Source organism: Triturus cristatus, chromosome 7 (genome assembly GCF_964204655.1).
Source record: "Triturus cristatus chromosome 7, aTriCri1.1, whole genome shotgun sequence".
Lineage (NCBI taxonomy): Eukaryota > Metazoa > Chordata > Amphibia > Caudata > Salamandridae > Triturus > Triturus cristatus.
In genome coordinates, this window is record NC_140590.1 from 1,014,263,167 (window position 1) to 1,014,290,134 (window position 26,968).

General features: G+C 43.4%; 1 protein-coding gene across 1 annotated transcript in view; it reads left to right on the forward strand.

Moving 5' to 3' along the window:
* RAD50 (RAD50 double strand break repair protein) overlaps positions 1-23,174 on the forward strand; it is a 495,519-nt gene extending 472,345 nt beyond the window's left edge. Inside the window, exons 25-26 of the mRNA XM_085618052.1 lie at positions 21,392-21,525; positions 22,855-23,174. Coding sequence (XP_085474178.1) covers positions 21,392-21,525; positions 22,855-23,041 — 321 coding nt within the window. The 3' untranslated portion in view covers positions 23,042-23,174. The remainder of the gene's footprint in view (positions 1-21,391; positions 21,526-22,854) is intronic.
* The last annotated feature ends 3,794 nt before the right edge of the window (positions 23,175-26,968 follow it).

The following is a 26,968-nucleotide window of genomic DNA, read 5'->3' on the forward strand; positions in this document are numbered from 1 at the left end:
GCCCCGGTGCACCGAATGCCAACTTGGCGCACATGTTTTGGAACAGTCCTGCGGCTATGGCCCTATTGCAAGGGGTTACAGGGGCACTGCCTGTAGTGACGGACTCCTCTGCCTGTAGTGACGGACTCCTCGGTTTGGAAGAAGCACTCAGTGCTGCCTGGCACATTTGCATGGAAGAGAGCACAAATAGTAACAAATAGATTCCTAGACCTGGCCCTCCTCATAGCCCGGCAGTCCAAAGCGATGCACTGGAAGGCGCGCGCTCTCCCGAGCATACAGCACAGGTGCGCGGCCACCATTAAAGGAGGCGAGTTTGAGGCGGTGGCACTGAGACGGGAGGAGGTCCAGGGATTGCGGAGGGTCCCTGTGGGAGGGATTACTGCATGAGCTCCAGACGTACAAAGATTCCATTATAGCCTAACTGGGTAGCCTTCTAATCCTACACAATGACTCCTCTTAATACGGGTTTGTCGACATAGCTGGTTACTTCCTTTAACCCGGCTCCGAGCCCCAGTGACTCTTTAATTGTAGGGGCTAAGGATGCAGTTTTCTTCCCTATGGGAGTGCCTGTGAGCCCCATACTGTCGGGCAGAAGAAGAAAGTGACACGATCACAGGCTGTGTTTTTAATATAGAAGCGTAGTGAGGAGACGCTACTTACATGATGATAACTGACTTGAGGTCCCATGCAGACATAATATGAATTCCCCCACTGTTGTGATCTGGCGCTCAATTTTGTTGCTGTTTTTTTGGTATGTAATAATGAACCGACTTCTTGCAAATCACTGCCAATACCAAGGTGTATACAGTGTACACCTGTTTTCAGATTGTTATCCTCTTGTAACCTATGTACTGAACTAAAAACAGATAGAATTGGTTAAAAAAGAAAAATGTCTGTCTCTGGTGCCTCGGCTTGAGACACGACTGTGTGTCATGCAGATGGTGCACAAAGATGAATAAGAAGGCCATCAGCGACCGCACAGCCAAACTTGCAGTCGCAGAACTTCAAATGAAGTTGAAGGAAGCCCGGTTGTGGTCGAAGGTGCGGACATGCTCTTGATCCCGGGGCTGTCTCATGACTGTTCATCTTTGAAGTCATTTTGGTCTGGACATTTGGGAGTTTACCTATGCAGTGGCTGTAGCTTGCTAATCAGGTGCAGCCATATGTGTTTTGTGTTTTCCATCATTCCCGTAGGAATGAAAAACTATTTTCTGAAGCCTAGCATGGTTTTAGATTGTGTCTTCCTACTGGACTTTGTTGAGGCACACATTGGCAGCTATGTAAAATATTTCATGTGGCATTCAGATTGTAATATTTGATTGAAAGGTGTTTTTAAAACCGATATTGCAATGTGTAAGTTACCTGTGCTGATGCTACCAGTGATGAGTTAAATTACTGTTATTTATTACCCTTAAGGCAGTCGCAAATATGAATGATATTCTTCCTGAGCGTGCTCAAATGAATTCCAAAATGTACGCATGTCTCTGTCTGTGATTGCACCCCAGGCATACCTTTTGAGGATTCCGCTGCTTTGACTGAGAAATAGTCTCAAAATGCCTGGGGTAGGTGGGAGGAAGCCCCTTGAACCTGCCAAATAGGGGCTTCTGGGATTGACTAGATCCTGTAGCACCTATCCCCTTGTAGTAGAGTTGCACAGAAGATCGAGAGGAACCAAGCCCGATTCCGCGCCATGAACACAGGTTGGCTCACATCTGGATTTACTGAGAAGCCCAGAGAGCTCAATTGGCAAAGCCAGGGATATAGTTGGGTAGTAGAGGGCAGCCGTGCACAGCTGAGAAAGAGAATCACCATTTTGAATGTGTTGCATGGAAATCTTCTGTACTTTTACTGCCACAAAGCATTGATGTAGGAAAGAAAGTACAGCACCTTGCTACAAAACTGGGAGTGCGTTGTGCTAGGATTGGGTAGATCTACTTACCAATGAATGCCTGGTTGGAAAGGTCCTGAGACAGTGGAAACCGGTGCATGTCTAAGAGATTTGTTGCTCCTAGTTGATTCAGCTGGATCTGGACATGTACCAGCTGTCACAACTGAAAATAAATGTCTGTGAGACAGATCTGCAGATTTAAATATTTTTCTTCAAGGTAGCACTGCTACCAAGGCTTGTGGGAAATCTTTACACTTTGCTAGAAAACAAATAGTTGTGGGACTCTTTGTAATGTTTTCCAGTTCTTTTGCATTTTCTTGGGAATATCATCATACAGCTTCTTTCAATGCCACAGGAATTATTTTGTTTCATAAAAGTCTTCTTTAAAAAAATATGTTGTGTTTTCAATTACTTTGATTTGGATGTATATTTGCAAAACTGTATTGCTGTTTAGCTGAAGTATCACATGCATTTTCTGCGAGGAAGCCTTCCAAATTTCAAAACGTGAGCAAAAGCATTCCTCCCAAAATCCTATTTACCTTCTTCAGTCAGATTTTTTATGTGCTGCGAGAGATCATTTACTGCTCACATCAAAGATTGGCCATATTTGATTCCCTGTATTGAAATGGATTTTAAATAAGAACCTCAGTGGTTTAGTTTCTTATTGATATATGACATTATCAAAGTATCTGGTTGTCTTGAGAAAGCAGCTGAGGATAAATTGGTTGGTTCCCATGCCATGATTTGTACCAGAATAAAATAATGCTACAGTTAGAGAATAGTGTGTGGTCCTTCCTTCTGGTTACTTTGCACCAACTGTCGTGGGAAGCTGAACAAATCGACAATCAAAATGTATGTAGGGTGTGCAGCAGCCTCCACAGACTTCATTTGGGTGTGAGAGCTCTGGCCGCATGGCATCGCCGATATTCAGCAGCTCGGAAGACAGTTGTGGGTACAGAAGTGTGTGAGCCAACAGGATAATAGTGCATTGCTTCTTTCAAAACTCCCTTTGGTTGCTGTCAATTTTTCTGGACGGCTTTAGGGCCGTGGGTTCACCAGAAAAGGTAACATACCCTACTCAGTGCTATAATGGCATCTCTTCTGACTGAGGAGGAAAGGACTCCATTGGTCAAAGAAACTATTAAACCATTCTCTCACCGACCTAAAGATGAACAGAAAATTCAAGGAAAAATTGTTTCTTTTCGTGACACGGACTTGAACAGTAACAGGCTGTAGAAATGTCGCTCACTAAATAGTTGGAAGTCAAGCATATCCAACAGGGTTTGCAAATTTGAACATTCTCACCATATCTATGTTGTGAGGCAGATTTAGCAAAAGACTGAGAGCTTAGTGGCCGATTTAGATAATCAAGGGAGGCCCGTTTCTCCACCGGGGCAACGGAGTAAATTACCCTGTTGTCCTGATGGAGATGTCGCCCAGTGAATTCAGAAATGACTGCCAAGTTGGCGGTCATTTCTAAATCATTGGCAGAAACCGCTGTCTCTGCCGCATCTGTCAATGCTTTTCACAGTTTGGTGCAGGGGCCATCACCATGACGGTGCCTTCTGCCAAACTGTTCTCTTTTTTTTTTTTCCAAAAAAGAAAATCCTAAAGTAGGATTTTTTTTAAATATAAAAATGATAGTCCTTTCCTATACCCCCCATTTGCCCCCTGTACACCTCCCCCCTCCTCTAAGGCCATTTACCTCAACCTTGGGCAGCCCAACCCCTCTGGTATCAGGCCCGGCTCCGCAGGATTCAGCTGTGTAGATAGTAGCGTCCACCTCCTGATATTACCAAGTCCCTGAAGAGATAACTAAACAGGGCATTCGAATTATCAGGCGAGGGAAAGGAAAGGGAAGGAACAGCGGGGAAAGGGAAACCTGAAACGACAAAGGCAACAGAGTCAAATACAGGAACATCTAGCTACTCTACACCCTTCTCGCTAGTAATGCAATGCCTCTACCTGTAAATGAATAGCCGGGGTCCCGAGGTAGATACATGCCCTCCCAGTAAGCATACACCTGGAATGATAGAAAACACAAGCATCACCACCTGATACACTTCCTGTTAGAACATACTAAAGATTGTTCCCCTCCCGCAGATATACTATTACCCTTCCCCGAGACGTGGTTGGGACTGATGGGTATCCAAGGATCATCCGTAGTCTCTTTCACCAGCAAGGTTAACTCCACCTTACTCAGAGACTTCAAAGACCAGGGGAAAACAATTCGCCGGCAATCCTGGCAGTGTTCAATAGTTTAGCACAAGGTCGCCAAGAAAGCAGTTTTTTTTTATAGTTTATAAAACACCTCGCACTGGGATTTGTCTTGAGGAGTGCAAAGAAACGTAAGCAAGGATAAGGCAAATAAATGCAGAGATAATGGGGGCGCTTGGAAATACGCGGTTGTGACCGCCGCTGTATTCCGCCGCCTCAAGCTGTCTAAGTTCGGTGTCTTGTTGGGGGGGGTGGGGGGCACCCAATCTGGGCTTTGCAGCGCTCGGAATAGTCCGCTTCCGACCCGCCGCTGACGCGGTGCAAAGGGTGGCAGAGCCGCCCCTCTGAAACCAAAGGTCTTTTACTTTCTGTGGACACCGCCACCGAAAAGACTCGCAGACTTACCGTCTGCTCCTGGATGCGGGACGAGCGGTTGACTTCTCCGCCTCGGCCCACGGTACAAGGGAATTCGGACAAGGAACCTCCGTTGAGTTCGACTTCGGCAACTTCAGAAGTCGGACTCTTCTCGTTCTCGCAGTCGCGAGAGGTCCGGGTGACGTCAATTACGCGCGCCATCTCGAGCGCCCCTGGCGCTTAAATCCCTTCCTCGGGACTCCGGCCTTCTGGGAATTGTAGTCCGCTGAAGGCTAGGAAGGCGCCTCGGCGCAACGGAGGTGGTCCTGACATCTGGAGCATCCTTGGGGCACATGGGTCTGGGAGGGGACCCTACTTATCTTCTGCTGGTGGGTTCGCTAACGGCGCCAGTCGGGCCCCTCGGATCCAGCGGCAGATCTGGAGCGGTGCCGGTCGAGCATCCTCAACCTTCCCCGGCTCCCCCTGCAGTACAGATGCCCCCGGCACTACCAACGCCCAGCTGTGGCGCCGCCCCATCATCATTCCAGACTCCGATACAGAGCTGGACGGGCATCGTCCGATGCCAGCTACGACGCTGACTGGGGGCAGACTCCCCATATCAGAGCCAGTGCTTTATACCTACGACTGGCTTGAATTGGGTGATGATTGGGAGGGGTCAGTGGGCCCTTATGGATATCAACCATTAGAAGGTCCCAAGGGCACCTGGTTATGAGGATCTCGCAGATGCCAGTGGAATGGATACTCTCCAGAAACTGGCCTGGTCTCTCTCCCTACCGTGGCTATGGAAGAGGGTGCCTCATTAGCAATGGTAGTGTGGTGGGTGTCTGATGTCCTGGTCCTTGCGCTACCCTCAGTGGCAGTCGAGACAATGTCTTGATGGAGAGGCTTCAGCCGGAAGTTGCCCCCACTGAACCATTACTCCCATTTAATAAAGCCCTTACCAACTTCCTATTTAGGGCCTGGTCCAAGCCCTGCATAGGGTTTCAGGTGCATAGGAAAATTGCCCATTGCTACGCCCCCAGGGAACCCCAGTTTCCACACCCAGCACCCCACCCTGGAAAGCTTGGTGGTCCAGAATCAACCCCTACACATTCCCTGCCACTCTACCAGATAGGGAAACCAAAAGGCTGGATACCTTCAGTAAGAGGATGTTCTCTTCTTCCAGCCTGGCACTGTGGTTGGTGAACACCGCTTGCTTCTTGGGCCGATACCCCAGTATGATCTGGGACTCCGTTGCGCTAGTGATGGTCATGGTCTTGGAGGAGGCCCAAGACATATTCTCCCAAGCAATTGCTGATGGGAGGAATGCAGCCAAGTTCACCATAGGATGTGGGCTGGACAAGACAGACTTGCTGGGCAGAACAACTTCTTTGTCAGTGGCCCTTAGGCACCACTCGTGGGTGAGAATGACTGGCTTTTTGATCGGTGTTCAAGCCTTGCTCGTGGACATGCCCTTTGATGGCTGACGGCTTTTCGGAGAAAAAGAAGGCTCTGCGCTGAAGCACTTCAAGGACAGCAGAGCTACTGCCAGGTCATTGGCCCTTTTCATGGCCCGCGCCAACCCCAGTCCTCCTTCCTTCCCTTTTGAATCATGGAGGGGGCTTTCAACCACATCTATACACTCCTAGCCAACACGTCCAGGAGGTATGCAATCCTTTTGTGGCTGAGGACTTGGTTCCTGCAAACCACATGGGGCTGGTGGCCAGAAGTCAGGCCAGTCCACCACCCACTGGCAGCCATGCTTCCAAACCCCTTCATTTTGCCCTCCAACCATTATTGGCATCCAGTGGGGGTGTAGGGGGGCAGGATATGCCACCACTGGAGGTCAATAACACCCAACCGTTGGGTTTTGCAACTCATCCAAAGGGGCTATCCCCCACCCCCCACCCCCCCATCTCTGTGGCCAGCCTTGCCACCTACTTATTGCTGACAGAGGACCACTTCTCCTTACTTGGTCAGGAAGGGTTGGCTGGCTGTCTTGGGCAAGGGAGCGTGAAAGAGGGTGCTGGCATCAGAAGTAGATTGTGGTTGCTATTCCTGCTACTTTCTGGTGCCCAAGATCAAAGGGGGCCTCTGTCCTAGCCTAGACCTGCGTCGTCTCAACTTCTTCATGAAACTGGAGAAATTCAAAATGCTTGTGCAAGTCTTGTCTGCCCTGGATCCAGGAGACTGGAGGGGATTGTTGGACTTGCAGTACGCATATTTTAACATCCCTTCCTGCCTGCCCACAGACATCACCTGCAGTTCACGGTGGGCCAAGAGCTCTTTCAGTTTGCTGTGCTCCCTTTAGGACTTACCAGTGCTTCTCGGGTGTTCACCAAGGTGATGCCGGTGGTTGAAGCACACCAGCGGAGGTTTGGGGTTGCAGTCTTCGCCTACCTCGACGATTGGCTGTGAAAGGCAGGCTCACCACAGGCAGTCATCTCCCACCTCCAGACAATGGCAAACCTCCTGCTTTCGCTGGCGTTCACTATCCACGTGCCAAAGCCACTTCTGACTCCTCAGATACTCCCTTTCAATGGAGCAGTTCTGGACACAGTACAGTTTTGGGCCTATCTTCTCAAGTGGTGAGTCCAGGATTTTCAGGTTATGATACCAATGTTTCGGCTTCTATCCTGGATTTCGGTGAGAACAACTCTGAGGTTGCTGGGCCTCCGGGCCTCTTGCATCCTGCTTGTAACACATGTCCACTGGCATTTGCGAACTATACAGTGGGACCTGAAGTCCCAGTGGGCACAGTTTTTGGGTAATCTCTCCGACATGGTTCAGATCTCGGTGGGAAGTACAAAAGACCTGCAATGGTGCATAATGAACAGCAATTGGGCCAGTGGCAGACCTCTTTCCCTTCCCCTCCCAGAGCTGACTAGTGGCAGATGCGTCACACCTGGGCTGGGTTGGCCATCTGGGAGATGTGGAGATCAGAGGACTTTGGTCTCCAGCGGAATCCTGGCTTCACATCAATCTGTTGGAGCTTCGGATGATCCGGTTGGCATTGAAAGCTTTTCTTTCTTCACTCAGGGAAAGGTTGCTACAGGTGTTCATGGACAACACTACCACCGTTTGGTACTGCAACAAACAGGACGGGTGGGGTTGTGGACACTGTTCAAAGGCATTGCACCTCTTGACATGGCTGGAACAACAGGGCATATCCCTGTTGGTTCAACTCCAGGTGAGCTCTCTGATCGACAAAGCAGACAAACTCAGCTGTTGATACCTGGCAGATCACGAATGGCGTCTCCATCCGGAGCTGGCACAAAGAGTGGGTTGATCCTTGGTTAGATCTTGTTGCTTCCGACGAGAATGCACAATGTCAGCTGTTTTGCTTGCTGAAATTTCGAAGGCAACTCTAGCTCAGAGACAGTTATCGTCTCGAGTGGAACTCAAGCCTTTTATAGGCCTTCCTTTCAATACCACTCTTGTCCTTTGTTCTCAAAAAGATCAAGAATGACTGGGCCCCAAGTCATCTTAGTAGCTCTATATTGGGCACCGAGAGAATGGTATCCTGAATTCCTGAGCTTGAGTATCTGTCCTCCAGTGAGAAGCATTGTCTTTCACAGCACCAGGGCCGGTTACTGCACCCAAACCTTTCCACTCTCCACCTTCATGCATAGATATTGAGTGAAGACAGTTGAGGGTGTTTGATCTTCCTCCAGAAATACGTGATGTCATTCTGGCAGCCTGGGGTTCTTCTACTAAAACTATTTACGCTTGTCCATGGAACAAGTTTGTGTTTTGGTTTACATCTGAATCTGTTAATCCTCTGTCCGCGCTCTTGTCTGAGGGTCTTCTGTTCATTCTATCCCTGGCCAGGCAAGGCTTTGCTTTGAGCTCAGTTAAAGGGTATCAGTCCTCCATTTCTGCCTTTCTACAGTTGCCCTACCAACCTTCCCTTATTAAGTCACCTGTTGTGACTAGGTTCCTTAAGATTTGCAGCATATGTTTCTACCCGCAGCCTTTTTTATGCCCAAATTGGACTTGAAGTTAGTTCTCGCCGATGCACACCTGCCATCTATAGCTCCTAATTCTCAAAACTGTTGTCCTTGTGGCAATAACATCTGACAGGAGGGTTGGCAAGTTGCAGGCATTTTCAGTTAATTCTTCCTACACTTCATTCTTTCCAGGCAAGCTAGTTCTTGGAACTTGAGCATCCTTTTTGCCAAAGGTCTTCACACCTTTTCATGGGGGGCAGAACATCACCCTGCCTACCTTTTTCCCACCTTTTCATCCTTCTAAAGCAGAGGAGAAACTCCACTACCTGGATCCAAAAACAGCCTTAGAAACCAAAGAATTCTGAGTGTACGATCAACTATTTGAGGGCGCAAAGAAAGGAAAGGTAATTCAGAAGAGAGCCATCTATCGATGGATCATTCTCTGCTTCAAGATCTGCTACACAATGGCCAAGAAACAGCCCCCTGAGGGCTTAAGAGCTTAAGAGCTCACTCCACCAGAACTACAGCTGCGAGCACTGCATTGGCTAGAGGTGTCCCAGTTCTGGTCATCTGTCAGACTGCTGCGTAGGCATCAATGTACACGTTTGCCAGACAGTATTGCCTCGATGGTCCAGTTCGGCGAGATGAGCATTTATCCCGTTCTGTCCTGCAGGACTTCTTATTTTAAAACAGTTCACAGACCCACCTCCAGGGAGAGATTGCTTTGTATATATTCCAAGGTAAGCAATCTGTGGCTAGAAGTCTCTGTCAAATGAACAGGTTACTTACCTTCTGTAACACCCTATCTGGTAGAGGCTTTATCTAGCCACAGATTCTTTCATGTGTACATTTTCGTATCCATGTTTATTAGGCCATTATCCGCAATCTTTCTCACCTTGCAGCTAAACAGTGTTTTTATCTTGGCACCTAAACTCCTTACTGTGCATTTAGAAAGGGGTTGTTTCTCCATTAGGACCCTGGGGCTGCGCCTTTCTGTAATTACTACACATTTTCATTAAAAAAAATTAAATAGTTTGATTAATTTAGAGATATGATCTTGTCTCTAAAAACAAATTGATGTATTTAAGGCTGGGCTGTCTGTCCGTCCTAGGCTGCTTGCTCCGCCTTCCTCTGATGCAGAAGACGGAAACCAGGTAGTAAATTAACTTTCTACACTGTGAAGAACGACGCAGGGCTTGCCTTTATAAAGCCCTTCATTGCCATTGTGATCTATTGTGGTATCCACTGTAGGCGTGTGACGCTAACAGCGTCCGGATTTTGGGTGTCACAGTTTGCATCCCTGCATGATGCGAGACGTTCGTCATTCAGAGGCATAGTTACCACCCTTTCCCATTATTCACACATAGGAGTGGATGCAAGCACGTGTTATTTGGTGTCTTGTCCTCGGTAATGGTAAGTGTTATGATGCTAATCTTGTGTTATTTATATTGTGCTGAGATACCTCGCCATGATAACCTCCCCCACTGAGACACCCCAGACTCTGGCTGCAGGTCGCTGGCCTCTTTAGAAGTGGAACTGCTGTGTTTGTTGCCCTGTGAAATTGATCCAAAAGATGAGCAGGGTCCTTGTTCCCTTGCGACGTTGATCCAAATATCCGAGTCAAGCGCAAAGCGAGATGTGTGCTTACAGTAAATACAGTTAATTGTAGTATGGTGTTAAAACTGTCCCTTTCTTCATGCCCTTAACATTAATGCCAAAAACATGGATTGATTTACGAACAATGAACTTTAAAAACTTTAAGGTAGGGCATGTCAGCGATTTAGTTTCTCTCTTATTTCACATGTTTTACTTAATCTTGCATTCCCCAAGAGAGCTAGATATTTCATCATGTTTGAGCCTGTATTTTTGGTGCATACATTAAGTTGTGCTAGGTGTTTATGATGGGCTTTGATTGAGAGCGCTGGCGCTGAGGCTTAAGGCAAAGCAAAGTGCCTGTCAGTGGATTGGCATCTATGCAGAGCACACAAAAAAATGGTCATGTATTCTAGTTGAAATTGAAATTCCATGTAAATATTTATGAAGGGGTATACGGATGTCAAAATATTTACAAGGCAAGAGTAAAATGAAACACAATGAAAATATGCTGAATCCCACTGGACCTGGTTTCTTTTCAATATTGAACATATACACAAGACTGGGTCTAAGAAGGTATGTACACCATCAACTGCGGTACAAATCCCTATATCTTTGGGTATTTTATTCCATTTTTAATTTTAAAAAAAACTTAATACAGAGTTGTTACTTATGGCAATCCCCACTAATGATCCCCTCAGTGTAAGAACTCGCACGTCACATACACCGGGTGTTTTTAACAATCCTTTGAAAAAAGCTTTTGAAAAAAATGTGAAGAGACAAGATGACACCTCACGTGCCAACACCAATTGAGCTTGCTGATTGGTACTCACCAGCTCTGCCCACTTTTATCATCATCGGTTGTCATCTTGCCCAAAAATAAATAAAGTGTCCACGCAATTAAACCCAAAATGTGAAGGTAAGTGGTGAAATAATCACATACCAAATTGCGACTGAAGTGTAAGAATAAAAAATGAACGGGATGTACTTTCAATAGGACCAACTTTATTCCTCCTTATCTGTGCACCCAATTCAAAACTTAAAAAGGTTGCATAATATGCATACCATTGTATTTATGCCAACATGTTTCATCGCCGAATTATTTATAACGATTTCTTCAGGGCAAATACAGTCGCTTGGCACCAGCCGGGGACGCCTCTTAGACTTTCATTCGGGGACTGCCAAAAGTAAAAACACAATGCACACATAATTCTCACTTAATACCCAATTCTGCGTCAATGAAGAACTTTATATCTCTTGCTTAAATTTATTCATTACCCTTATTGAGCCATTGGTCTGCGTACCAGCTCCTTTTTTATTTTTATAGGTCACAGCACGAGCTCCATATGTGAGTCCTCGTAGTGGATCGGCATTCAGCTGTAATACAAATCTGGGGACAGGAAGATTTCTCATTAGTCCCTGTAGCTTTCATTCAATTCTCTGTACAACACCCCGAGTTCTACCTAAGTTACATCGGGGCACCACTTCAGCTATAACAAGCGCAGTACTCTCTGCCATTTAGGCGCACGCTTGTTTAAGTCCCTTTCTTCTGTACGTGTAAAAAACTTGTACCTGGCATTCTAACTGACCCGGTATATTTCCTTGGAAAAGGGCCAAACGGTTCACGCAATCACCCACAAAATTGAATAATGGGGAGTGAAACCCACCTCTCTCATCATTACCCTGTTTAACAATGCTGTTTCACGAGGTTTAAACCGTCTAGTAAGTTGAAACTCCGCCAAAAGTGGACTCATAAACAGCACTTGCTGACAGTTTTAAAAGGAAAATGTTACACACGTTAACCCCTTGTGTGCCACACCCTTTCCCCGCCCTGTGCCGGCCGTTACATTAGCGGGCGGGGTTCATGACGAGCTGGACTCGTCATGGGCACAGCGCAACCGCAGCCCATGACGAGTCCAGCTCATCATGGGCACACAAGGGGTTAAGGTTTAAACTACCCTTCCGGTACAACCACTCCTCCTTACCACCCAAGGCCTCACGGAGCTCTTTATCTCCACCGGTCAGCCATATTCACCCTCTGCCTCTGTTTTTAATCTTACGCGGGAAGGTGGCAACGTCACCGCGTCATGACTGTAGGCGCCATCTTAGATTGGGGAGTTTTAACAAAGAATATCGTTTTTACTCAATTACTCGTTTTACTTCTATTTGTCAAGATCTTATATGGTGCATTGACAACCCGCCCCAGGTGCACTATGTTCGTATATTGCTCTTTCTTAAGGACGAGTTTATTAGTAATTCTAGAAGTATTAACACAAGGCCCCCTCCAATATGATCAGTATCCCTGCATTAAAACTCTGGGCGCCATCTTAGGAGGGAGCATTCATCCAACTTTCATTCTAACAATAGATAGGTATTTCTCTTATACCCAAAGATATAGGGATTTGTTCCGCAGTTGATGGTGTACATACCTTCTTAGACCCAGTCTTGTGTATATGTTCATTGCTTGAGAGGAGGGCGACTTGGGTTTATTTCCCTCTATAGCTCCTTATTGTGTGCATATTTAGAACGGCGGATCAGCCGTGAGAGCTTTTTTAGAGAATAATTATAATCAGATTGAGTTGTTTGAGAGACACACACACGTTTTTGAGTTCTCACTTTAGATACCCTTGGGGTGTGGATTGACAGTTTATAATTTAGCCCTTCCCATATATAAATGGATAGGAACTGTTTAGCTTTCTCAGATGAGCATATAGCAGCGATTCTATCAGGTCCTTCGCTGTTTCCCGACGCCCCCCTATTAAATGTGACATCTGCAAGGGAAGAGTGGGAAAGACTCAGTATAACTAAGAAGAAACAAGTGAGGATAGCTCTCCATGGGGCGTTAATGACCGAATATTTGAGGGCAGGGGCAGCCCCAGCAAGTCTTCTGGTGAGGATAGAACCAAACATTTTCCTGGAAGACAAAACCTTTAGATTGGATTGGAGCTATATTGCCAACAAATGTACACGTGATTGGCTAATCCTTATAATTAATACTGCTAAACGATTAAGTGAAGAATTACTCAAAGAAATCTTGGACCTTGAAGAAAGTATCAGGCAAGATACTACTCTTGTTGACACCAAGGAGCAGCTTTTAAGAATCCAGGAAGACTTGAGTGATTATAAAAACTATATGATCAACCAGAAAATCAAAGGGTTGAAACGCAATCTTGATCGTTTTTCCCATGAGTGGGCGTTCCCTTATGTAGATGAAAAACATTATGATACAACATTAGAACAACCATTTAAGGGGGGCAGAGGCAGAGGTGGGAGACAACAAATTAAGCGTACAATTAACAACTGGACTTTCGACAACACTTCCAGTGAAGAAGAAGAGCTAGGCCCTCAGACTAACCCTGCTAGAGTTAGATTTAACCAACAAGATAAGAGTAATGAAGATCTAGGTGCTCTCCTACGCTCTTTTTTAGGACATGGCCACAGGGGCAACAGAGGGGGAGGTCCGGGTGGCAGAGGCCGCGGGAGGGGCAGTCAAAACCAGCAATGGCAAACTCACTCCCCGAGGATAACACGGAGTCGCGGACGGAACCAGGTATGATTGAAAACAACATCGTGGTGAACTTATCAGATCATGTACTCGCCACTAATGAAGAAATAGTTTTAAACAAAGGGTTAGGGTTTGTCCCCACTCCCATACATGATCCTTTCAAGTGTAGGGTCGAGTTTCAAGAAACTTTGCGGAGAGTGAAACTGAAAAAATTCTTTGCTAATAAGCCACAAGACCCAGCACTCACGTTTAATACTTCTTTAAGAAAACCTTCCAATTTTTGTCCGCCCAACACAATGGTTGGCCCGGAAGTGATGGTATTCGAAAACAATGTACTACAAGACATTGTGTCATTTGAACAAAATGGCAATGTGTCTAAATATAACAACATGAGCCGGGTTGATTGGGAGGCAGTAAGAGGCCTACAGAATAACCAGCAATTGACGATTAAAAATGCTGATAAGGGTGGAGCAGTGGTCGTGATGAATACCACCGATTACGATACTGAAGTGATGAGGCTGTTGGGCGCTCGTAATGCCTATCACCCACTGAAACAAGACCCCCTTAATGAACTCCTTGAGATTATCAAGAAGATGGTAGGCATTGCGAAAGAAAAAAAGTGGATCACGACTAAGGAGGCGGAGTTCTTGGTTAGTGAGAAGCCAAGAACTCCGGCCTTCTATATTTTACCTAAGATCCATAAGCCGCAACGTCCCCCACCTGGTCGACCTATCGTGTCAGGGATCCAATCGGTGTTGGAGCCCCTCTCACAGTTTGCCGACTTTTTTCTTAGGGAGGCTGTCATCAACCAACAATCCTTTGTCAAAGATACAACTGAAATTCTTAACATCTTAGAAGATTTCCATTTTGACTCAGGTCATGAACTGTTGGTTACCATTGATATAGAGTCACTCTATACGTGCATACCACAGGATGCTGCGCTGGTGGCAGCAGCGCATGCTCTTAATGGACAAGAGTGGTTCTACGATGCTCCACAGTCTTTCGTGTTACAGTGTATAGAACTTGCCCTGACACTGAATTATTTTTGTTACAAAGACAACATGTACCTACAAACTACGGGTACTTCAATGGGCACGACAATGGCGCCCAGTTTGGCCTGTATTTATGTTGGCCAGTTTGAAGAACACGTCATATACCATCAGTCTAATCCCTTCCAGAGTAAGATCCGGCTCTGGAAGAGGTATATAGACGACGTGTTCTGCATCTGGTCAGGACCTGAAGGCGAGCTATTGGATTTTCTTAACTGGCTCAACCATCAGGATGCTAGTCTTAGATTTACATGGAATTATAGTAACCAGACAGCGGTATACCTTGATTTGGATATTTATGTAGAAGGGGATACACTATGCTCCCAAGTACATCAAAAACCCACGGATAAGAACTCACTGTTGTCCTACAATTCCTACCACCCCAGAGCCCTCAAAGATAATCTACCTGTGGGACAGTTCCTCCGGTACCGTAGGAACTGTTCCTCCACCGCAGCATTCCTTGATCAGACAGAAGGTTTATGTGCGAAATTGGAAATGAGGCAGTATCCTCGTAAAATCATTAGACAGGCAAGAAAAAGAGCGATCAACACACCTCGAAGTGCATTGCTCCAGAAAAATGAGAAAACAAGAGACGAGTGTCTGCCCGTGGTCATAACTTTTGATCCTTTAGCAACTCGGATTCGCCAGTCTATACGTAAGCATTGGGCATTACTATCTACTAAGGATTTCACCATGCCCCCCCTAGGTTTGCTTTTAAAAGATCTAGCAACTTAAGGGATAAACTTGTACATACACGGGTGGAAATGTTACAGAAGTCAACAGAGTCAACTATTCCTCCAGGGCATTATCCGTGTGGGTCATGCTCTGTATGTGGACTTACCAAAAAGACACTGAGTGTTACTCTGAATTCAGGAAAGACCTGGTATCTGAAACGTTTCAGTAACTGTAACACCGCGAATGTGGTTTACAGGTTGACTTGCCAATGTGGCCTCCAATACATAGGCCTTACGACAAGGAAGGTGAAGGTTGGAATGCAGGAACACCTGAGTACGATTAGAATAGGCAAACTTACTACTAGACTGGTGCAACATTGCCATGAGACTAAACATACTTTTACTTGGGTGGTACTTGAGAAAATAATAGCCAACCCCCAAAACGGCGAGGACCTGTTGGCCTCAAAAGAAGCGCAATGGATTTTTCAGGAGAAGTCCGATCAAACCGGGTTAAACGACCAAATTGAATGGAGCAAAGCAAAATACTGAGCTGTAGAACATCTCCCCTCTTATTATAGGGTGCTGAGAGTGCGAGCAAGAGATTGTAAAAACTGGTCTTGCTGGTCAGATGATATCCCATTTATGATAGGAAGAGGGCACCTACACGATATCTGAAACTATTGGGAAATTCATTGATGGGTCCCATAGCACCATTTAATCTTGGGCAAGATATCTATAAATAATGTTAAAAAACATAATTAGAAAGTATAGCGAGGGAGTTGGACTAACATAGATATGTATGAGAACTACACTAACTGTGTTTTAAAAAATTAAAATTAACATTTTCCCAATATAGAGGGTCTCCTTTGAGAGAATATAAAGGAAAACTAATAGAGACCAGCAATATAAGAGGGAACTGTGGATTCGATAAGAGAAATACCTATCTATTGTTAGAATGAAAGTTGGATGAATGCTCCCTCCTAAGATGGCGCCCAGAGTGTTAATGCAGGGATACTGATCATATTGGAGGGGGCCTTGTGTTAATACTTCTAGAATTACTAATAAACTCGTCCTTAAGAAAGAGCAATATACGAACATAGTGCACCTGGGGCGGGTTGTCAATGCACCATATAAGATCTTGACAAATAGAAGTAAAACGAGTTATTGAGTAAAAACGATCTTCTCTGTTAAAACTCCCCAATCTAAGATAGCGCCTACAGTCATGACGCGGTGACGTTGCCACCTTCCCGCGTAAGATTAAGAACAGAGGCAGAGGGTGAATATGGCTGACCGGTGGAGATAAAGAGCTCCGTGAGACCTTGGGTGGTAAGGAGGAGTGGTTGTACCGGAAGGGTAGTTTAAACCTTAACGTGTGTAACATTTTCCTTTTAAAACTGTCAGCAAGTGCTGTTTATGAGTCCACTTTTGGCGGAATTTCAACTTACTAGACGGTTTAAACCTCGTGAAACAGCATTGTTAAACAGGGTAATGATGAGAGAGGTGGGTTTCACTCCCCATTATTCAATTTTGTGGGTGATTGCATGAACCGTTTGGGCCTTTTCCAAGGAAATATACCGGGTCAGTAAGAATGGCAGGTACAAGTTTTTTACACGTACAGAAGAAAGGGACTTAAACAAGCGTGCGCCTAAATGGCAGAGAGTTCTGCGCTTGTTATAGCTGAAGTGGTGCCCCGATGTAACTTAGGTAGAACTCGGGGTGTTGTACAGAGAATTGAATGAAAGCTACAGGGACTAATGAGAAATATTCCTGTCCCCAGATTTGTATTACAGCTGAATGCCGATCCACTACGAGGACTCCCATATGGAGCTCGTGCTGTGACCTATAAAAATAAAAATAAAAAGGAGCTGGTACGCAGACCAATGGCTCAATAAGGGTAATGAATACATTTAAGCAAGAGATATAAAGTTATTCATTGACGCAGAATTGGGTATTAAGTGGGAATTATATGTGTATTGTGTTTTTACTTTTGGCAGTCCCCGAATGAAAGTCTAAGAGGTGTCCCCGGCTGGTGCCAAGCGACTGTATTTGCCCTGAAGAAATCGCTATAAATAATTCGGCGATGAAACATGTTGGCATAAATACAATGGTATGCATATTCTGCAACCTTTTTAAGTTTTGAATTGGGTGCACAGATAAGGAGGAATAAAGTTGGTCCTATTGAAAGTACATCCCGTTCATTTTTTATTCTTACACTTCAGTCGCAATTTGGTATGTGATTATGTCACCACTTACCTTCACATTTTGGGTTTAATTGTGTGGACACTTTATTTATTTTTGGGCAAGATGACAACCGATGATGATAAAAGTGGGCAGAGCTGGTGAGTACTAATCAGCAAGCTCAATTGGTATTGCGCACGTGAGGTGTCATCTTGTCTCTTCACATTTTTTTCAAAAGCTTTTTTCAAAGGATTGTTAAAAACACCCGGTGTATGTGACGTGCGAGTTCTTACACTGAGAGGATCATTAGTGGGGATTGCCATAAGTAACAACTCTGTATTAAGTTTAAAAAAAAAAAGAAAAAAATGGAAGGTGAATGGCTGTTGGTGACTACCCCAACCTAAGAAAAGAAGGGAGTATAAAATACCCAAAGATATAGGGATTTGTACCGCAGTTGATGGTGTACATACCTTCTTAGACCCAGCCTTGTGTATATGTTCATTGCTTGAGAGGAGGGCGACTTGGGTTTATTTCCCTCTATAGCTCCTTATTGTGTGCATTCTTTTCAATATTGCCTTAAATGAGCTCTATGGGCTGACCTTAAAATGAGCTAATACATTCAAATTATACTCATTACAACATTTGCATTCATCTTTCTTTTTCTTTTCTGCAAACATTTTTAACACATTTTTTATATGAAAAACCCATTTCTAACCAGACAATTCTACTACAATATGTTTTTACTTTGTTTAGAGCATATCCTTGTTATAAACACATCATTTTTATATCAAACAAGAGCCTTTAAAACCTGAAAACTGTATAAAAAGAATTATTTGTAAGTATCATAATGCGACCCCCTAACACACACTACCCGCTCTCTCCTTGCACACTGAAGTGTACATTTACACACATATACCATTCATACTTATCCCAGCCACATGTTACATACACTAATTAATACAACGGGGTAATAGCTTCGATTTCAGCCATTGGTGTGTCATTTTTTGGGCTCTTGTGACATCAATTCAACATATGTTTTGGTGGAACTTATAATTTGAATTCACCTTCTTCAGGACCACCTGTATTTGCAATTCAATGGCGGTGGATCTGCTGGGGGTATCTCATAGTTCTTGAGACGTTTACATCTCTTCTGAAATGAGTCTATGCATTGTATCTGGCAATTCCAGAATGTAAACTTAATATTTTGTGGAAATAGCTTTCATCATGCTGCAAGAATCTACTCAGTATTCGAAGCCCCTATGCGTAAAACATGTTTCAGCTTGTAAGGGGATCCAAATGGTACTGAAAACGCTCCTTAACTGGACGCTGCTGCTTGAATTGTCTGGCATGTATCTAATCCTGCTCCAAAAACGGGCTCTGGTAGCGTAGAGGCTCATATTAAAGATGTGTTAAAAATGTTTTCAAAAAATTTAAATAAGAAATAGATGAATGCAAATGTTGTAATTAGTATAATTTGAATGTATTGGGTCATTTTATGGTCAGCCCATAGAGCTTGTTTAAGCCAATATTGAAGAAATACATTTCCAGTGGGAATTCAGTATTTATTTATTTGTTTTGTTCTCCCCCTTGCTCCCAGAACTAAAATAGGATATCTCAGGGGCCTTTCCTATGAACGTAGAAGAGCAAAAAGAAATGTAGTGCTTAAATGTGAGTGAGTGCAGTGTATGTTTGGGGTGGTGAGATGAGAGATTCGAGGGAGAGTGAAAAGAGGGTGCTAAAGAGGAAAGAGAGGAAGTTGAAAATGTGTAGCGAAAAATGGTATACTTATCTAACATAAAGCACACATAACTGAAGGTCAATACTCCTTCCACAGGTCTCAATGATATTTTAATTCACAGTCTCACAATTTCAGAATTAGAACATTTTCAAAGTTAACTATTTATAACAAATCATTGTTGTTACTCATTTATCTTAAACCGCTAACACCCATGACAACTTTTAGGTGTATGTCAGTTGTTGTGTTATATATCTGGATGTAATAGCATCTCAGAGAGAAACCAAAATACTGGTTGGGTGGCACACTATGGGAATCAGAAATGTATTGTACATGTTCACTTTTAGAGAGCCCCCACTTTTCTCATCCCACGTAAAAACCTGTCTGCACATATTTCTATATGACTGATTGCAGCCAGCAGCTGTGGGTGCTTCCCGAAGCCTGGTTAGAACATTTTCTTCCAAAGTTGATGCCACATGCAGTGGGAAAGCGCACAGTTTAAAGGGCCTGCAGTTGTCGCGCTGTACAACTTGCACTTTAATGTAACTGTTGGACATATTAATGCAGTAAGATATGGGGCAGTTTTTAATGTGTTTAATATTTCAATACTATACTTTCCCACTGCTTTATAAACCTTTTCACAAATGTAGAAGCAGTGATCCTTGAAGTGCACAGGCACACTCTATTTCAAAGTTTGTGCCAACTCCTAGAGTTCCCATAACTCAATCCTGAGCAATAGGTTTTTCCATAAGTAGGAGGGCAACAATGTAATCTTATTCTTTTCTCTTGGCCATTCACTTTAGGGGCTGTAATCACTCTTTTTTTTCCAATCGTGTATACCAAGCCAGCTTTGCTTTAGGGTAAATCATCAAGCCTTTTGCATTATCTTAAGATCTTTTATTCAATTCAAAAACATCACTTTACTTTGGCAGACCCAGCCAATGCGTTTCATCCCTTATAGGGACTTTATCAGGGCAATTATTTGAGGTTTCGTTTCACACATGGCCATTGTTTCAATTCCTGTCACTTTGATTCATCAATCTCATGTCTTGCTTCGAGCTATCGGATGTCAATACGAGAACCCGCAGCACATCAAGCAAGACGTGAGATCGATGAATTAAAGTGACCAGAATAGAAACAATGGGCATGTGAGAAAAGATACCTCAGATAATTGCCCTGATGAAGTCCCTAGTAAGGATGAAATGCGTTGGCTGTTTTTGCAAACGTAAAGTGATGTTTTTGAATTGGATAATAGATCTTAAGATAATGCACAGCTCTTGATGATATACCCTAAAGTAAAACTAAGAGACTTGGTATACACGATTGGAAAAAGAGAGTGATTACTGCTACTAAATCGAATGGCTAGCAGAAAAGAATAAGATTACATTGTTGCCCTCCTACTGATGGGAAAAAGCTTTATAAACCTTGTTTTCTCACTAAATTCATTTGCTTTCAAATGCACCATTTGGCAATTTTTAAAAACTTTTTCTCAGTAGAAGGACCCATCCTGAACTCTACGTTTGTCCATTAAGCTTTCCCGCTTCGCCTTCTACATCAAAGCCATACCGAACTTTTCCGCCACACCACTTTCAAATGTCACCAGCTGCCACTGCATTTAGAAGCCTCGCACATGTTTGGTGAAAATTTAGGGACACTGAGATTTAGTATTTTCCTTGATTTCATTCATTTACCTACTCGTTAGAGAACTGAAACTTGGTCTCGTATCTCAAGTCTAGACACTTCTATAGTGTGTTGTTAATGTGTTTTCTTTCTTAGCCAGGGAAGTTCCTCTCCTTTACAGGTGATTGGGGCAACTAGTGCCCGATTTCACTGCTTTTTGAATAAATGCACTTTGGAAACTCAATGCAAAAGCAGGTTTTCTTTGAAACTTGTACGCAAGAGATGGACAAAATGCTTCATGATGTATGGGAATTCATAAGTAAGTAACCAATTACACAGTTTTAATTAATGATTGCTTAGGGACACATTTTTTTCATTTCGCAATTTGAATCTCTGCTCATCTATTCTTCCTGTTTTTTTTCTCCAATTTCCCTTCGCTTCTAACGTGCTCCCCCCTCTAGCAAAATACATCAGTATTCATTATGTCAGCCACTTAATATGATTTTGTTGTGTATTTGCACATCTATTTGGTTGAAATCGAGAGCATTGGTATGAATAATTGGAATTCCCTCAAAACACCCCATTAAAATGCTAATCAATAATTTCGCTGTTTTCATGTCTTTTTCAGGTCCTTGCATCGCTCATTATACGGCTGGCCCTTGCAGAGACATTCTGCCTTAACTGTGGCATTCTTGCTCTCGATGAACCCACTACCAATCTTGATCGAGAAAATATTGAGTCTCTTGCACACGCCTTAGTTGAGTAAGTACTGAGAGACATAAACTTTTTAAAATATTAATAATTGTACTTGACAATAGGAAACCCTTTAACTTCCATGTGCTCTGCAACGGGTACACTCATGAGCTGTGTGTCCGTGTGTGTGCATTTGTTGCCACTTTGTCCCAGATATATTTAGTCTGCAAATGGATATTTTAATTGGCTTATGTTTATATATACATTTAACGAACCCGATGCCTACTAATACTCTACATTCAACCACTGTTTACCAGTCTGTAAATCTACGACTGGTTTTCCATGGGGAGGACATTGGTGCTGTTGCCAAGTTATCTTCCTTCCTTTGTCCAATGACAGACACAAACAAAAATGAATAAAGAGAATGAAACAAATCATTATTGCCATTTGAGGAGTCAAAGTAAGTATTACTACTTCACAATATTGGGTATTCACTTTCTCTATTTATGATTTGGTTCTATGCATGTTTCATATGTAAGCAGCCTTGAAAAGGCCTCCAGGCTTGTGCACCATAGCGGGGAAATATGTGTTGGCTGGTCCTTCTCTTACAACCTTTGTGTGATGTTAATAATGTCTTACTCACACCAAGGATCACATCAACTAAATACTGCATAGAAAGTTATCCTGCTCTTCACTTAATCCTTACCTAATTAAAACAACTGGCATAGTGCTTTCGAAGAGATCATATCGCTGTGCCTCACTAACCTTTACTGGTTGTTAGAATGGTTTCTGTGGCTTCTCAGAGGTGGGGCCCAACAATAGGTTTTGTCTTTAATCTACAAAATTATAGCCTTGTCTAAGAGACGGAGACCCCAAGGATTACTACCCCGATTCTCTAGTATAAGTTACACAGAATCCAGAGTAATACACCACTCTCATGAGCTTGCAATGTAATCATGCTTCTCTACTGCCCATCATTTCCCTGCATTATTATTTCCTGAAGCTTTTAGTCAACAAGAATATGCTCTGTATCTTCCCTTCCATTGGATCCATAATTCAGTGTATGTCTCCATCAAGTTCCATGTTAAGTCCACGTAGAAACTTTCGTGAATTGGCATCAGTACAAGACTGTATATAGGTGAAGTGCACTTCAGTAAAGCAAACAAATAATTTACAAAAAATGATGGTTGGGTATCCTGTGAGTTGTTAGAATAATCAGCAATAATATTCAGGTTTGTAGCACATAAGAAAAAGATCTTATGCAATTGTAGAGTGCTTACTTCCGACATTGGGATAATGTCCTCTGATGTACTGTATATACCTCAGATGCGCGATATCCCGACTGCATAGCTTTGATTTCTATAGCATTTTTGAAACCCCTGTGTTTTTCCTCCTCAGGATAATCAAGAGTCGATCACAGCAACGCAATTTTCAGCTTCTTATAATAACTCATGATGAGGATTTTGTTGAGCTCCTTGGCCGTTCGGAGTATGTGGAGAGCTTTTACCGAATCAAGAAGAACATTGACCAATGCTCCGAGATTGTGAAATGCAGCGTGGCTTCCTTGGGTTCATATGTTCACTAACTACTTCATAAAAAAGATGTACAGAAACAAAAGAGGAGAAATTTCAAAAAGAAAAACTACAATGTAAAATAAGTTTCAGAGATGTAAAAATATTCAATAAAATGCTGCTTTGTCTTACTGTTCTTCTCTAAAATCTGCAACCATTTGTTTGATATTTTAGTTCAGATCTAATGCTAAATAATATTAAACAGCCTAGATTTGCTCCATTTGGGTTCACCTGTTGCTACAGCAAAATGAAAATACGATCCTGATGAAGCAGCTAAACAGCAGGCACTTCAAGGTAGGTGGCACAAATCCTTTCAGTGCCCCTGTTGATATGCTCTTACGGTGACAAGATGTGTCCCTTCAAGCTTGCAGTCTCCCTCTTTTTTAAGGCAGTCTTGTATTATCTGCCTTCTCTATCCTTATCATTTTTATAAGTGTCAAAACCATGTGACTTGCTCTTATTGGCTGGGTGGGACTGTAGTGTATTGCAGGGCTCGTGTATGTGGGTACGGCTCATGCGTTCTTTTCCACGCTCTGGCTGCACGTCTTCTTCAACCTTGTGGTTGTTTGAATATTGGTATGGTTTGTAATGGGCCCATGCTAACAAGTTGAGTGGCAGGCGAGGATTCCTGTGAACATTTCAGTTCATCCTGGTATCCGAGCCAGCCAGTCACTGCCAGTTGTGGGCAACTGATTCAGAATAAATCTTTAACTTAGCTGCAGCTTTTGGGATCTTCATTTACTACAATTTGGCGATGAGGATTGACATCAGCCGCCAGTGTCTTTCAAAAGCTAATGGATGTCCTGTTGGCATATCTCAAAGGGGTACAAGCGTACTAGGAGGATATTCTTGTCTTTGGTGAAACTTTCGAACAACATAATGGTATTCTGTATAAGGTATTATCAGTTTTCACACAAACGGGTATGACTGTCAGAAAGGACGAGTGCAAATTTGCTACCAAGAATTTAGATTACTTGGGTCATACCATCACTGATTTGGGAATCAAACCCACATGCTTGGTTTGTGTTTGGGTATGCAATAGCACTAGAACCTCTAAGATCTCTGTTGCTAAGGGGCAGAAGTTCATTTTGACGAAAGACATGCAGACTGCTTTTGATAAAGTAAAAGGAGTTGATTGTGAAGGCTCCGGCTCTGTCTGCTTTCAGTGACGAGTGTCTGTCCATGATCACTGTGGATGCCAGTCTCCAAGGGTTAGGAGAAATCTGAAGCCAGAGAGTAGGTAGCAGAGAACAGACTGTTGCATTTGCTTCCAGGTCATTAAAACATATGTGCAACAGTATAGCACAATTTGACATTTGGGCTATTCAAAAGTTTAAAATGTATGGCTGTGGATGTCGCTTTGAATTACATACTGATGCAGTTCAAGCCTCTCTAGATGGTGAGGCCACTTTTGCGTATGATGATTGGATGAATGCTTTCCAAGTAGATGAAATTCTTAAAGAGGTCTCTGTGTGACTAACCCAGGGTTGGCAAGAAATCGGATGTCTGCAGAGTGATTTGAAGACTTAACCCCAGGTGGCTGGGTAACTGTCATTGGTCAGCTGTGTGGTTTTAAGAGGGAATTTATACATCCCTCCTTTCAGGTTAAGTAAGTCTATCATTGTGTAAGGACATTTGGGCAGCACCAAGACTTGTATCCATATCAATCAACATTACTGGAGGCCTGCTTTAGATGCCCAGGACATACAAATGATTGACCTGTGAAGACCAGCAGGATGCCTTTGCACCCCGTTCCATACCCTGAAGTGCCTTGAGACAAATTGGGTATGGCTGTTTCAGGAAATTTTGTCTCGCATCCTGGTGACATGTATGTCATTTTGTTAGTCAACTACTTTTCTAAGTGGTTGTACCTTTAATTTGTCAATTCCCCTTCATCAGAGACTGCAATCAAATTTCTGAAGCAAATGTTCACCATTGAGGGGCCATCCAGATCTCTTGTGACCGATTAATGGTTCACATTTTGTTTCTGTACAAATGTGTACATTTTTTAGCCTACATGATATTAAACACTTAAAGGTTGCATTGTACTCGCAACCATCTAATGGCTTGGTGGAAAGAGGAAATAAAATAATTAAGGAAGGGGTTCAGACGGCTCTTGCAGCAAGGATGGAACCATTTTTAAATCAAAAAGTCTGGGAGTACAACACAACACCTCATTGTACCATGGGTGTCACTCCATTTTTGTTGTTAAGAGGGTGCAAAGATCATTCAGCTCTGTTCCCTATTTGGCTGAGAGACTGTGTTCCAACAGATGTGGGGGAGAGTTTCTCTTGGAAAGAGAAGGCCCAGGCAACGGTCTTAGAAAAGCAGTCATGGATGAAACAAATGTTTTATAACAACAATAACAATAATATTTAATTTGGTTTTTACTGTTGGAGATCAGGTAAAATATGGCACATTACACCGAAATGTAATTCTTTGGGTGCCATCACAACGCAGTTGTTACAACGACCGCGTTGTTAGTACGCGATGTATTACATCACAAGTCTTTACAACGACTTCCACTAGAGGGCGCGCTGGACTTAGGAATAGTATTATTTACTATTCCTACTCCAGTTTGCGCAACAGTAGGGAAGGTGCTGGAAATTTATTTCCAATACCTCAGCTCCCCCTAGTGGAATTCGCTGTAACGACTTGCGATGTAATACATCGCGTACTAACAGTGCGGTCGTTGTAACGACCATGTTGTAAAGGTATCGCGGTGTAATGACCGCATTGTAAAGGTTGTTTCCCGATCAGGTACTGATAAAAAAAACAGGAATGGTCAATAAAGGGGAGTGTACCTTTTCTTTTGCAAGAATTTCGAGAGTTGGTAAGGGTTAATTCCTTTTAGAAAAAATTGGTCGGTGAAATAAACAGAGTTTGGTAAAACTCACCGCAACAAGCCAGCATCATTAACAGCAGGAAAGATTCTAGGTCTGTATCAAACTGGACACATTGGGTACAGTGTGTTAAGGACACCAGGGAAGACATACCTGGTGTCAGGGTTTCATGTTGAAAGCTGAAACTGTGTTCTCTAGGGTCCAGATGTTCAACACAATGCAGGTTGCACAAGGTCATGTGGTGTCAGGAGAACCAATAAGTTCAAAGATTATGTAATGTATAGCATCCGTTGTTTTTGCTTGCAAGATTCTATTGCTTTGAAAGCTTTGTTTTTCATTTTCTTCATTTTCGGGGGTGGGAGTGATGTAGTGTATTGCAGTGCTTGTGTGTGTTGGTGCAGCTCGTGCGTTATGTTCCACGCTCAAGCTGCACCTCTTCTTCAACCTTGTGGTTGTTAGAATATTGTTATGGTTTGTAATGGCCCGTGCTGACAATCTAAGCGGCAGGCGAGGATTCCAGTGATTGTTCCACTTCATCCTGGGATCCGATCCGTCTGGTCACTGCCAGTCGTGGGTAACTTATTCACAATAAATTTCAAACTTACCTGCGGTCTTCGACATTTTCATTTACTACAGGGTCCAACCACATTTAAATTAAGTGGCCTTGTTGATGTACAGAAGGCAGTGCCCCTTTCCAGTGAGATCAAACAGAGAGCCGTAGGAGTTCTTCACGTCTGCGTTTTGTGCAGGTCTACAAAGAGTTCCAATTTCTTGTCTGTGTCTGTCATGTATGGTAAATAACAATAGTGACAGATTAGACAAACTGCACACCTATGTTTTAGATGAGAATTAAGCAAGAAGTACTGACAGTAGTCATAAGTTAATCAAAGGTGCTGCCTTTTTGTGGCCGGTGCAACCCCTACACAGGCCCTAGAAAATGACAAAAAATGTTCAAACAAAAGTTTGAAAAAAGGCGCACTATCCACCTGCCCTATGAGGTGCAACTTAGTAGATCTATAAAAGTAAACAAGTGTATTTAGTACATCACTCTATTAAACAAAGGTAAAACGAAAAGCACCTATGGTGCCTATTTAATTC